The 14763-nt window shown below is 37.6% G+C and overlaps 1 protein-coding gene across 1 annotated transcript in view; it reads left to right on the forward strand.

Moving 5' to 3' along the window:
• TOP6BL (TOP6B like initiator of meiotic double strand breaks) overlaps positions 1-14763 on the forward strand; it is a 91245-nt gene that overhangs the window by 44702 nt on the left and 31780 nt on the right. Inside the window, exons 5-8 of the mRNA XM_082660892.1 lie at positions 4305-4388; positions 5112-5167; positions 5907-5978; positions 7483-7678. Coding sequence (XP_082517018.1) covers positions 4305-4388; positions 5112-5167; positions 5907-5978; positions 7483-7678 — 408 coding nt within the window. The remainder of the gene's footprint in view (positions 1-4304; positions 4389-5111; positions 5168-5906; positions 5979-7482; positions 7679-14763) is intronic.

Here is a 14763-nt window from a genome sequence, read left to right on the forward strand (position 1 = left end):
AAGCGGTAATAAATGATCCACTGCTTTGGGCATGTGAGGAGAGCTCATTCCAGGGAAGACTGAGGAAAACTTCATTTAAGAGAGATGCTGGTTTTGTGTTTATGCTCAGTCAGTCCTGCATCTTGGAGTCCATTAGGCTAGATAACATGTCTTTCCAAAAACAATTTGATTTTGCAAGATCTTCTTGATGAATTTATCCATTTTTGTATTTATTTTTGCCATGATACAAAATGATAAAATGGGTAGAGATATACATATATACATACAAACCTATCTATCTATCTTTGTATTTCTCTATTTCTCCATTATCTATCATCTATCTACTTACCTATTTAAGCAAAGAGAGAGAGAGACAGAGACACTGACTTTCTTTTAGAAAGTCATATAGAACCCATAACCACATAAGTTCATTTTTGAAAATATAAAACAGCTCCCATATTGTATCATATGATTAGACTTGTATTTAAAGGCTGAAACATGTGCTTCAATAGTAGTTTCCGCTGCCCAGGCCTGGCAGCATATGTTTTTTCCTAACAACATGTAAGTAAATTCACTGCTTCTGAAGGTATGTCAGGCCTGGAGTACTGGGTTTCTAACACCCAACTGTAAAAGGCTGTAAAAGACTGTGTAGTGTCGCTTTCTTTCTTTCTTTCTTTCTTTCTTTCTTCCTTCCTTCCTTCCTTCCTTCCTTCCTTCCTTCCTTCCTTTCTTTCTTTCTTTCTTTCTTTTTCTTCCTTTCTTCCTTTCTTTCTCTCTCTCTCTCTCTCTCTCTCTCTCTCTCTCTCTCAATAATTTATGAGTAGATCTTAAAAGGAGCTATTTGCTTTGTGTTAAGTATCCTCCACTGACCTGACATTATGTCACTTTATCTTCTCAGTCTGGATTAGGTGCCAATTGTTCTTGTGTATTTCTTTAGCGTCTCTTATATATTTAAATCATAAAGCTTCTTCACCTTGTCATACAAATTATTTATTTTGTCTTTCTCTTCTACTTAAGTGTAAATTCTTCAAATTCAGAGATTGTTTTATTTATCTCTGTAAGCCTAAGTACATGATAAGCTACATTAAGTGTTTTATCAGTGAATAAATATACATACATATTCAGTAGTCATGTTTAAGCATTGCCCATCAGGCTCCATAAAAAATAATGATAGATTACGTAGTATCTGATTCAGATAGCTATGTGTACAGAAAATGAACATTCTTGGAGAGGCAGCGTTTCATAGTGAAATGTGGGCTCTGGAGTCAGATCTAGGTTTGAATCCCAGTTCTGCCACTTAATTAGCTATGTGTGACCTTGGACAAATTAATTCGCTTATTTAGTCATTATCCTCATCCATAAAGTGGGGGTATTTCCTACTTGTATATAAACTGCTTGGCATGTAGCAGGTGTTCAGTAAATGGTAGTTCCCATCCTTACTAATTGTAGACCCTCTCTGGTAGCTGCTCAAGGAACTTTCACTTACTTGGTTGCGTTACTGCTAGATATAATTAAGCCCTTTCTGTGATATACCCTATAATCACTAAGTTACAAAAGTTTGAAACTGTTCCAAGAAGTTGTTTTGGAAGTGTTAAGTACAGGAAATGCTTTCAAGAGACCATTGCTTTTCTACTATTTGAACACTTTATAATAAAAAATTTTAAAAGAAGGTTGTGACTATGGTATGTATGCTGCAATTACTGTTTAATTACTGCTGTTTACATGTGTGAATAATCCTAGATTTGTTTCCAGAATTTTTTAATAATCCCCATCCATTTTTCTAATACTTTCAAATATTTTTATAATAGTTTTTCTAATTATCCCCACCCATTGCACAGTTCTTTTTTTTTTTTTTAAACGACAATAATCATTTATTATGTCTCACAATTTCTGTGGGTCAGGAATTGGGGTGCTAAATTTTGGTTCAGGGTCTCCCATAAAGTTGCAGGCAGATGTCAGCTGGGGCTGCCATTGCACAGTTCTTGATCTCTTTTTCAGTGTACTTATAAAGAGTATTATATTTCTTTTTATTTTTTAAATTTTTATTTATTTATATTGCGGTACGTGGGCCTCTCACTGTTGTGACCTCTCCCGTTGCGGAGCACAGGCTCCGGACGCGCAGGCTCAGCGGCCATGGCTCACGGGCCCAGCTGCTCCGCGGCATGTGGAATCCTCCCAGACCGGGGCACGAACCCGTGTCCCCTGCATCGGCAGGCGGACTCTCAACCACTGCGCCACCAGGGAAGCCCATAAAGAGTATTATAATAGTTTATTCTTCATTAGATATTTACATGTTTCTTCTTTATTGTGTTATGAGATTTTTGGGGTCTGGGACCTTTTTTCTCTTTTAATATACACCTAGTACATGGCTCTGTATTTTCTGAGCCACTAATAAGAACTTACTGGTTGGACTTCCCTGCTGGTGCAGTGGTTAAGAATCCGCCTGCCAGTGCAGGGGAAACAGGTTTGAGCCCTCATCTGGGAAGATCCCACATGCTGCAGAGCAACTAAGCCCGTGCGGCACAACTACTGAGCCTGCACTCCTAGAGCCCGTGCTCCTCAACAAGAGAAGCCACCGCAATAAGAAGCCTGCGCACCGCAATGAAGAGGAGACCCCGCTCGCTGCAACTAGAGAAAGCCCGCGCGCAGCAGTGAAGACCCAACGCAGCCAAAAATAAAAAAATATATAAATAAATAAATTTATTAGAAAAAGAAAAGAGGGGCTTCCCTGGTGGCGCAGTGGTTGAGAGTCCGCCTGCCGATGCAGGGGACACGGGTTCGTGCCCCGGTCCGGGAAGATCCCACATGCCGCGGAGCAGCTGGGCCCGTGAGCCATGGCCGCTGAGCCTGCGCGTCCGGAGCCTGTGCTCCACAACGGGAGAGGCCACAGCAGTGAGAGGCCCGCGTACCAATAAATAAAATAATAATAATAATAAAAAAATAAAAATAATAAAAAAAAAAGAAAAGAACTTACTGATTTCTGACTCTATTTCTTCTTCATTGACTTCTCCATTTTTTCGGAGATGCATTTTAACTTCGGTTTTAGGGACACTATATTAAATATAGTATAGGAAAGTGGTTAATACTAAAGCTTTGGAGCCAGATCAGGCACACCTTGGCAAAGTTGTTTAACCTCTTTGAAATTCATTTTTTTTTATCCATAAAATGTAGGTTATATGTACCTAATATGGTTTCTGTGAGGAGTAAATGAGGTAATATAAGTAAAATATTTAGTACCATTCCTGGAATAGAGAAAGCCCTCATTAAGTGATAAATCTTATTATATTTGTATGGAGGTATCAGGGTATATTGGAAAAAGCATGGACAATTGTTGTTAGATAAACTTAGGGTCAAATTCTGGCTCTATTACTGAATATCTTAGGCAAGTTGCATAACTTCTCTGAACCTCATTTTTTGGTTGTTTTTTTTTTTGCCGCACTGCAGGGCTTGCAGGGCCTGAAGGGATCTTATTTCCCCGGCCAGGGATTGAACATGCGCCCTTGGCAGTGAAACCTCGGAGTCCTAACCCCTGGACCTCAAGGGAATTCTGAGCCTCATTTTTTTTAATCTATAAAGAGGGGATTGTAATACCTGACTTGAGGATTGTTGTAGATATAGCACCTGCACATTGCTTGCCACATAGTAGGCATTCATCAAGTGGTATCTATTATTGTTACCATGTCTAACATATATTTTCAGATTATTCTTTGATCTTTAAAACAGTTTTGTGAGGTTGAAAGGCTAAGTTTTATGCCTGTTTTGCAGATGAGGAAATAAGGTCCAGAGAAGTTAAGTGATTTTTTTTTCATGATTACTGCAGTAATTTTTATAGAGCCAGTATTAGAACACAGGTCTTCTGACTTCTGAGCTTTCTGCTTTGCAGCTTTTCCTTAAATACAAATGTTTGGATGAATGGATTAAGGTTTAAAAATAGGTTCTTTTTAGTGCCTGCTCCTTTGACTCCACTCAGATTCTTAATACAGATTGACCCACATTAGAATAGTAAAGATAGAGTTACTCTTCTCAGCTCCAATGTAAATTACTTTTAAATTTGTTCCAAAAGGTGGTTTTGAGATTGTGGGTTTTACTCTGGTATTTGTTCATGTCTCCTGAAGTTCCATGAAATTAGGTACCTTAGCCCAAGAAGTGATGGCTATTAGATTACCTTTGGTGTTCAGTTTTCAGACCCAAAGATGTTTCCCCTTGGATGTCTGAAAAGCTTTCTGAGGTGTAGTTACTTTTATAAGAAGAAATACCATAATTTAATTCACTTGTGCTCTTGGGTTTGTGTATGTGCAGTGGATGTTTTTGTTATGTTGTTACAGGTTCATGAAAAGCCCAGAACTTTGATGACAGATAGCCTGGTTATAAAGAATTTTTTACGCAAAGTCATCACTGTGCTCCCCAAGGTAAGCTGTTCTTTTGCACAATAACGATTCTCTTGTTTAAGTCATATGTTTTTAAAAGACTTCTACTCTGCAGGACATGGAAGGATCTGATTGGTCCTCTTTCTTTTAATTACAGTGATTAAAAGTTTTAATATTGAATTGATTTGGTTCCTGTATCCCTAAGGCAGGCTTGATGTTGGTCATGTGACATAGTTGAGAGCCCTTGGATATAGAGAGAACTTTCTTTTGGGTTCTTATTTTCACTGCCTTGCTGTTTTATTGTATCACTTTGGATACCTCGTTTCCCTCTTCTGCGCTTCATTTTTCTTTTAAACCTGGATGATAAACTTTGCTGATTATCTCCTTTTTTTCTAAAGTGACTATAAGAGCAACTAAGGAAATTTTGGTAAAATACTTTGAACTCTGGAAAGCTAAAATTTTTATTATTACCTGTAGTTTGATATGTTCATAAAGTTGCACACAAGTATGCTATATAACTTCCCCTTTTTTTCTGGCATGTTTCCTACTTTTTCTGTCTTAAGCAGGATTCAGTACTTAATTGTTTGCCACAATGTATTTAAGATGCAGAATTTGAACACAGACAAGTGTTAAGTATGTTTAGGGAAAGTGCAATGGAAAAAAAAAAGTGATACAAAGAATATCTTCTCCTTTAGGAATTGAGTATGGAAAATTTTAATCCCTATTCTGGTTCATGTTAAATATCACACCCCATTTATTTTGCAGATTAGATTTAATTTTAGTGTAAAGGTGAATGGAATCCTCTCCATGGAGATCTTTGGGTAAGTCCTTAATCCATGGCTTAAGTTTATGCAGTGGCTCTACAATTTTTCTCAGTCATTATTGTCCTATTATTTCCAGTGGGTTCACAGTTTGATTTCTTGACTCGAAGTCACTTTGAAACTAATTTTCTGAGACCCCGCCCCCCACATTTTCTTATTGTAGATTAGTTCTTTTTTTAATAAATTTATTTATATTACTTTTGGCTGTGTTGGGTCTTTGTTGCTGCACGCAGGCTTTCTCTAGCTGTGGCGAGTGGGGGCTACTCTTCGTGGCGGTGTGCAGGCTTCTCATTGCGGTGGCTTCTCTAGTTGAGGAGCACGGGCTCTAGGCGCCTGGGCTTCAGTAGTTGTGGCACACGAGCTCAGTAGTTGTGGCTCGCGGGCTCTGGAGCTCAGGCTCAGTAGTTGTGGCGCACAGGCCTAGTTGCTCCGTGGCATGTGGGATTTTCCTGGACCAGGGCTTGAACCCGTGTCCCCTGCATTGGCAGGAGGACTCCCAACCACTGTGCCACCAGGGAAGCCCTCTAGATTAGTTTTTAATGAGTAAGTAGATTAAACCTTTCATGACTTTCCCTTTCACTAGAATGAGAAAACTTAAAAATAGACATTTTCCCCTTGGTTAATTGGTTACTAAATTTCAGTAATTTCTGGGGTTGGTACTCATGGGCCAAAATTTGTAAGAGGCAGAGATTGGTTTTAGAATCTTTGAGATATGGCTTATCTTTTCTTTGCTTTGCAGGGCAGAGAATGAACCTACTTTGAACCTGTCAAATGGAATTGCGCTTGTCGTAAACCATCAGCATTATGTGAGGTGAAGGGGAAAGCACTGTTGTCCCTCTCCATGTTTTACTCTCTTACTATGAGTATGAATGTGGGCAGAAATTGAAAATGGTCTCAGCTGTCAATTCTTAGTGCCAAGTGTCAGATTCTCTGTAAGAAAATTGAAAGTAAAAATTTTAAGCTATCTGTATTGAAAACGATGATTATTCCTGGCTCCTTGAATATATTCAATTGACCTGAGGACATGCATGTTCCTTCTCCTCTCCATGCCTTAATTTCTTCTGTAAATGAAACAAAACAAACCCTGCTAACTCCAATCCCATTTAGACATGAGAAGAGAGGAATGACTTTAGAGATTACTTAAACTCTTGGCTAGAGAGATACTATGACTGCAAAGGAATTCTTTGTATATTATTGCTTGTGTATTAGCATTTTGCATAGGTTTAGAAATCATCTTTCTTCCCACCTCTACCTTTTTCAGACTGCAAAAAAATCCATGGAGGAGGTGGAAAATAAATGGAGTAGAACCCTGTGCTTTGCCTTCCTGTACTATCCAGTTACCACAGAACCCAAAGTGAACATGAATTATAGCAAGAAAATGCCTAACTTATGTTTAAGTCCAGCAAATCTATTCTTTATTCAATAGTTTCTGCCTCCACTTATATGCCCTGGATCAACACTGGTAGTCATAGGATCTTAAGGCTTGAAGAGACTGTCTATGGTTTTTCAGTCTGTTTTCTTACTTTTGACCAAAATTACCTCTCAGATTAGACTATGTTTTATTCTTTAATATCTGCAGGACACAAAACCCCCACCCCACATCTTTATTTAGTAATCTTCTAGCATCATACAATCCCTACAGGCAGACGGCCTTGCTATCATAGATTGACTGAGAGAGTTCCTCTAAGCCAATGTTTGTGGACATATTTCCCTGGGTGACCTGATTAGTTTAGAGAAAGGGGGAAAGATTCATTAACACTTCTTTTCTGTTTAGAAAAGAGCTGTTGGAAAGTAAGCAAATACCAAATTTCACTAGATTCTTTCTAGAAGAGAAAGATGTCCCAATTTTTTCTCATTACTCCTACCAAATAGTAACCTCAGACTTCTTCAGGGGAAGGTGTAGCATGTGTAAAAGCAGAAACCTAAGTATCATGAGGCCAGTTTTAGGCCATTTGTGATTCAGTGACCCCTGACCCCCACCCCCACCATGCTGATCTTTGAATGATCTTGGAAACTTCTGCTCAGAACCATAGAGTAATTTTAGTGGAGGGAATATACTTTTGAAAATATAAAACTGCCATTAGTGGCAGCAAAAGCAGGAGCCATGCTATAATTCCTGAAATGCCAATTTGTCTACTTTTTCCATTCCCTGTGATTCACTGAGTGGGACACAAGTTACTTATACCAACAAAATTTATGTGGTGGTTGATATGGTTATGCATATGCTAGAGGTTATAAAAAGAATTTTGAATTCCCTTTAAAATAACTTCTTAAGAGGGAAAAAAGCTAAATTTGTCTTACCTGTTTTTTGACAGTACACCAAAATTTGGTACAACTGAATTACTCTGCAGCAGAATCCATCCCGTGCTAGGACATCCAGTAATGCTCTTCATCCCTGATGATGTGGCTAAAATGGGCTTGTTGGGGGAGCTGATACTGACTCCAGCTGCTGCTCTCTGTCCTTGCCCAAAGGTCTTTTCCAACCAGCTGAACAGGATTTCTTCAGCTTCCATATCCTTTTAATGACGGAGTCCACCAAAATGTTCAAATTCATTGTCTTTGAAAATGGATTTTTATATTTCAATTCTAGAAAAGCCTCTAGCATATAAACTCTGTATCTAGAAGCTGGTACGATTTGTATAAAAACAAAAATCCAATATGAAAGCTAAGCTTGAGAATTTTTCCAAGAAACTTTAAACTATAAAATATGACAAGTGCCACACTGTTTTCATATAATCCAGTATGACTGAAGCATGGAATGAATGGTGCAAGAGGGAGAGATGAGGCTGGAAAAGTAGTTTGGGGTTGAATATGGTGGATCTTGAGTGCCACACTAAGGAGTGTGAACTTTATTCTCTATATAATGGGAAACCATTAAATGGTTTAGGAATCTCTAGCAGCCTTGTACAGGATGGGTGGGAGAGAGACGTCAGTAATCACTAATTAAATAAGTGAGTGAGCTGGGCAAGAGCTATTAAGTGCATGAATTAAAAGTGTGATGAGCATGGAAAGGAGAGACTTATCACTGGAAGGAATCAACATGATGAGGTAACCAGTTCGTTGTTTGGCTAGGGAGAGATTAGGGGCAGAGAATGGCTAAAGTTGATGTCAAGAACTCTATATCCAGAATAGGCAAATTTATAGAGACAGAAAATAGATGGGGAATGATTCACCTGGGAGTGATAAAAATGTCCTAAAACTGATAGTGGTGATGGTTGCACAACTTTTTGAATATACTAAAACCAATTTAATTGTACACTTTAAATGGGTGATTTGTATGATATGTAAATTAAATCTCAGTAAAGCTGTTAAAAAAGATTTCCATAGATGGCCAACAGAATAATGATACTGGCAACAAGATCTGAGGAGTGAAGAAGATTAGTCTGGCTTTACATAAGTTGCATTTATGGTGCCTGCAGGGCATCCTTTAAAAATGGCAAGCAGCCATGTAGAAATTTTGGTCTGGAATTTGCAAGTGGTCAGATGTAGAGAAATAGATTTTACAGCCTCAGCGTTTTCTCCATAGGTGACTATAGTATAGTATAGTGCTAGGGCTAGAGCGTGACACAGGAGTAAAAATGCTAGATTCACCACTAATTAGTTGTGTGACTTTGCACAACTTACTCAACCAGCCTAAGCCTTTATTTCCTCAGCTTTAGTATGGGGATAATAATACCTACCTCATAGACTTATTTTCCCTTGCAAAGGTTTCTCTTGTTGTTCTTTTGGGATTTGTTTGTTTTAGGGTTAACTATATAATAATCCATGTGAAGCTCCCAGCATATTGCCTGACACATAATATAAGTGTTTGATAAATGTTCAGTATTATTATGATTATATGACTGAAGCTGTAGGAGTAAAGGAAGTTGTAATAGAGTATAAAGAACAAGAACAGAAGAGGGCCAAGGTCCTGGTATGTTAAATGTCAGCTGAGGACGTCTTTAAGGAGGAAGAAGGAGCCAGGATAGTGATAAACACTGTGTGTGGACATTTCATATTTTAAAACATGCTTTTTCTTAATATCTAGATCATACAGAAGAGTATAAATAAAATATGAAAGTTTCTCTTCGTCCTCATCCCATTCTCAAGAGGGAATAAGACAAATTTTCTATCCTCTTGGAGTTTACATTTTCATGGGAAAATTTAATAAATAAATGGATGTTAGGTAGTGATACGTGCAGTGAAGATAAAATAATGTGGGTAAAGAGATAATGATGGGAATGTCATTTTAAATATTGTGGTCAGTGAAGACTCCAGGGAGGTGATGTTTTAGTAAAGAGAGAGAGCTAACTATGAAAACTGGTGGGATTTCAGTTTCTGAAAATGGCAAACTAGGTAATTTAGACCAACCCTCCTAATGAAGACAAAGGCTGGATGAAATACCAAGACATCATACAAGTGTCTAACAGCTAGTGAATAGGGAGGAATTTCTGGGCCGTGATTTAGCAAAGAAAGGAATTAGAAAAAGCTGAGCCCAGCACTGAGGGCTCTTTTGCCCTAGGGTCATTTGCCAATTAGAGCAAGTAGCTGAGAGACTAAGACAACTTCTGAATCAACCAGGAGAAGAAGGCCAAAGAGTTCAGGGCCTGCTGAGCTTGGGAGTGCTGTTAAAGACACCTCTTGTTTTGGACAGGGATAAGTAAAAGGCTATCCTTCAGTGATGTGCATTTATTTTGGGGGGTGGTTTAGGCAGGCCAGAAAATCTTAAACTTTGAAATTGGTTTAAGGTGATTCTAAATTTCTAATTCTCCCAGATGCCTTGTAGAAGCAAACAGAAATTCTTGCTAGAGGAAGATAACTGCATCTATGCTTCAAATTATTTAACAGATACTTAAATATAACATCCAGCTCCCATGTGCATGCACACATTAACATATACACACACACACAATCAGGTACAAGAGAAGACAAGGAGGCGTGAACAAGAGCTAACAAAAACAAAAGCAACAGCAACATGCACTGGGACTCCAGATAATTGCTAATATCAGATACTGATTTTAAAAATAAAAAAATATGCTTACTATGTTTATGAAAATGAAGGCAAGCTTAAAAATTTTGCCAGGGAACTGAAACTATTGAATGTGACATAATTTTAAAAAGAACCAAACAAATTGTAGAACCAAAATATACAATAACCAATATTGAAATTCAGTAGGCAGGTTTAACAGCAAATTAGACACAGCATAACTGAATTTACGAACTAAAATATAAGGATAGCAAAAACTGAGCAAAACAAAGCAAAGTGAGACAAAGGATGGAGAATACAGAAGAGGTAAACAGTGAGAGGAAACAGTGAGACATTCTAATGTACATTTAATTCATGTTCCGGAGGAGAAGAGAGAGAAAAATGGGGCAGAAACTATATTTGAAGAGTTAATGGCTGAAGCAACTAAAACAGATTTCAAGCTGAACAATCAAGCAGGTTAAATAAAAAGATATCCACTCCTTGGGACTTCCCTGGTGACACAGTGGTTAAGAATCCGCCTGCCAATACAGGGGATATGGGTTCGAGCCCTGGTCCGGGAAGATCCCACATGCCGCCGAGCAACTAAGCCCGTGTGCCCCAACTACTGACCCCGCATGCCACAACTACTGAAGCCCATGTGCCTAGACCTGTGCTCTGCAACAAGAAAAGCCACCACAACGAGAAGCCCACGCACTGCAGCGAAGAGTAGCTCCCGCTCACTGCAATTAAAGAAAGCCCGTGTGCAGCAACGAAGACCCAACGCAGCCAAAAATAAATAAATAAATAAATAAATTTATAAAAATATATATCTGTCTATATATCCACACCTTCTAGAAGATCAAAGACAAAAAGAAAACCTTAAAATCACCCAAGGAAGACAGACAGATTTTCTTCAAAAGAGAAACTGACAGCTGACTTCCTCATACCAACAGAAAGTAGTAGAATAATAGTGTTAAGGTCCTGACATAAAATAATCATCAACCTAGAATTCCATACCCAGTAAAAATATTCTTCAAGATAAAAGGTAATGAACCTACCTATATATTATATTACTGTTATAATCCATACAAGAGGAAGAATTAATTCAACTGACTAGAGCATAGTGTTTTGACTGTACATTCTTGGTGGGATATTCTAAGGATGAAATGAACTGCAAAGAACTCTTAAAATTCATTAAGTGGTCTTGATTCTTAGGAATAATATTGGTATTATTATATTGAAATTGTGTGCATACTTATGTAAAAACAAATAAGTAATTAGTTAACATTGTTAGGAACCAAATTTTTTAGCATAAGATAGAAGATATATGAGTGTAAATTCAAAGAAATAAGAATCTTTAAAAGTAACTTTGAGACAGAATTGAAAATACCAATGTGAATCCCCAATTTTTCTGACTTTAAAAATTATATATTTCTTAGCTCTGTCCACTAAAAAAACCTTAGAAGCAATGAACACTCGTGGTACTCAGAATGTGTCCTCTAAATACCACTGCTCACTAAAAAGGAAAAGTGGCTGATTCTGGGCCTAAAGTAGAAATGTACAAGATGAGCTGGGTATCTTGTTGGGCCAGAAAGCAAGGAAGTTATCAAAGGCCAATGAGATTGTGTCAAAGGATTTAGGAACTTCCACTTCCAGCCATGATCAAATAACAGGGACTGGATTTATTTTCCTACCCTGAACAGCTAGAAAAAATGGACAAATTATATTAAACAACAGTTTTCAGGTATTACACAACAGATAATGCAAGACAGTGGTTCTAGAAGGAGGAGAAACAAACAAGTGAACCCTGTGTTTGCCCCACTGTACTGTCTAGAGAGAATTTCCAGGCTACAACACCAGGAGGGGATACCCAACTGGAGTCTGGTGGATCTCTCTGAGTTGAGGAGACAAAGTTCAAAGTTCAGGGAGGTCTAGACAGCTAGGATTTATAGAAAAGAGTACTGAAGAGGAAATAAATACATAGAAATAGAGCTCCAGACAGAAGAGAATCCCTGGAATGCACACAGAGCTGGGAATAGTTCCTGTTCCTATCAGGCAGGGTGGAAAGCCTCATACTTCTTAAGGCATGAGGTAGAGTCTTAAGAAGGCTTTGCCTGAGTAGTGGGAAAAAGTTAGCCATAGCCTACAGGATTCTCTAGTCCCACGTATCAAAACTTAAATGTAAGACCAATAAGACTGAAACTATTTCCAAATAACTTTACAGTGTCCCAGAAAAAAAGTTCAAGAATATTTATAGGAATACAAAAATATTCTGCACCCAAAAAGGTAATCTTCACAATGCTGGGCATCCAATAAGAAATTACTTGGCATGCAAACAAGCAGGGAAATAGGGCCCATAATGAAAGAAAAATTTCAATCAATGGAAGCCTACCCAGAAATGACACAGGTGATAGAATTAGTAAACAAGGACATTAAAACAGTTATAACTGTATTCCATGTTCAAAAAGTGAGAGTAAAGATTGAACATACTAAATAAAGAGGTGAAAGAGATTTTTTAAAGACCCAAACTGAACTTCTAGAGGAAAAAAATATAATTTTCAGGATGAAAATAATACTGAATGAAATTGATGGCAGATTTACACATTGCAGAAGGAAAGATTAGTGAACTTGAAGACACAAAACTAGAAACTAAAGTGAAATAAAAAAAGACTCTAAAAAAATAAACAAAGCATCAGTGAACTGTGGGACAACTTCAAGTGGCCTAATTCAGGGATGTGTAACTGGAGTCCTGCAGGGAGGCAAGGCAGATAAAATATTTGAGGAAATAATGTTCCCCAAATTTCCAAATTTGATGAAAACTATAAACCTGCAGATCCAAGAAGATCAACGAACCCTAAACGTAAGAAACATGAAGAAAATTATACCAAGCCACACCATAATCAAATTGCTTAAAGCCAGTAGTAAAGAAAAAAATCTTAAAAACAGCTAGAGATAAAAAGACACATTACATATTGAGGAACAAAGATAAGAAATACCACAGATTTCTCACTGGAAACAGTATAAGCTAGAAGAAAATGGAGCAACATCTTTAATAAAAGAAAAGAAAACTGTTAATGTGGGATTCTATACCAAGAGGAAATACTTTTCAAAAATGAAGGCATAAATTAGATAACTAATAAGAACCTGCTGTATAAAAAATAAATAAAATAAAATTCAAAAAAAAAATGAAGGCAAAATAAAGAATATTTCAGATGTACCAAAGTCTTCATCACCAGGAGACCTGTTTTATAAGAAACGTTAAAGGAAATGCTTTAGGCAGAAGGAAAATGGTACCAGATGGAATTCTGGATCTACTCAAATAAAGACGAGCACTGGAAATCATAACTATTTGGGTAGATATAAAAGATTTTTGCCCTATTTAAAAAACCTCTTCAAAAGATAATTGACTGTTCAAAAATATCAATAGTGTATAAGACTTACAACATGTGTAGAAGTAAAATGTGTGACAACAGCACTAAGGCCAAGAGGGGAGAAATGGAAGTACATTGTTGAAGGATTCTCATACTATACATGTGTGAACTGTTACAGTATCACTTGAAGGCAGACTGTGATAAGTTAGAGTTGTGTACTGTAAAGCCTAAAGCAATCCCTAAGTTAATACCACAAAGAGTTATAACTAATAAGTCAGAAAAAGGGATAAAATGGAGTTATAAAAAATACCCAATCCAAAAATAGAAAAGAAGAAAAAGGAAATAAAATACAAGGAACAAATAGAAAACAGGTAACAGGATGCTAGATTTAAACTCAGCCATAACAGTATTCATATTAAATGTAAATAGTTTAAACAACCCAATTAAAAGACATTCACACATTTTGACTCTTCGGATATTTCACTCTTATTCTGAGTTTGCAGCACCTAAAATCTCCCCTGGCTCTAAACAGTGAATGTGTTGGCCTTAGCTCAAGTGTTAATGCCTTCTTGGATTTGTGATGGAGACTTCATTCATAGGCACTGCCTCCCTTTGCTCTGTTGTGACTTTCAGTAATGCCCCAGTCCCTACTGGGTAAGGATTTTAATCTTCACACTTAATGCCTCATGTTTACCCTATGAAAAAGAGGATGAAAACAGAAAGATACAGGACAATATATATTCTGGTCTTATTAGCCTTGGTTCAGGGGACAACAAAGTTTAGGCAGTTGTTCTTAACTGGGTGATTTTGCCCTCAGAGGACATTAGGCAATGTCTGGAGACATTTTGATCCTTATGACTGGAGGGAGAGGGGATATTGGCATCTAGCGGGTAGAGGCCAGGGATGCTGCTAAACATCCTACAATGCACAGGACAGCCCCACAGTAAAGAATCATCTGGCCCAAAGTGTCAACGTGCCAAGGTTGAGAAACACGGGGTTACAGGGAGGGTGAGGGTAGGAATGAGAAGTCAAGAGAAAGAAACCATTTAAGGGCCTACCTTCCTTAGTCTTGGTTAGAGAGTAGGTTGGAGAAGGTGAAGTGTTTCCCTCTCAATCTGAATATACTTAAATACTTGCTGGGAAATATTCCTTTGTATATACTTTCATTCTAGCATGTATCATATCATATTACAGTTTACTGGTTTTTACGGGTATCTCCCATACTATAAATATAACTTGAAGGTAAGTATTAAATCTGTATATTCATCTTTATATCCCCA

Source organism: Grampus griseus (assembly GCF_964374135.1).
Source record: "Grampus griseus genome assembly, chromosome: 8".
Taxonomy (NCBI): Eukaryota; Metazoa; Chordata; class Mammalia; order Artiodactyla; family Delphinidae; genus Grampus; species Grampus griseus.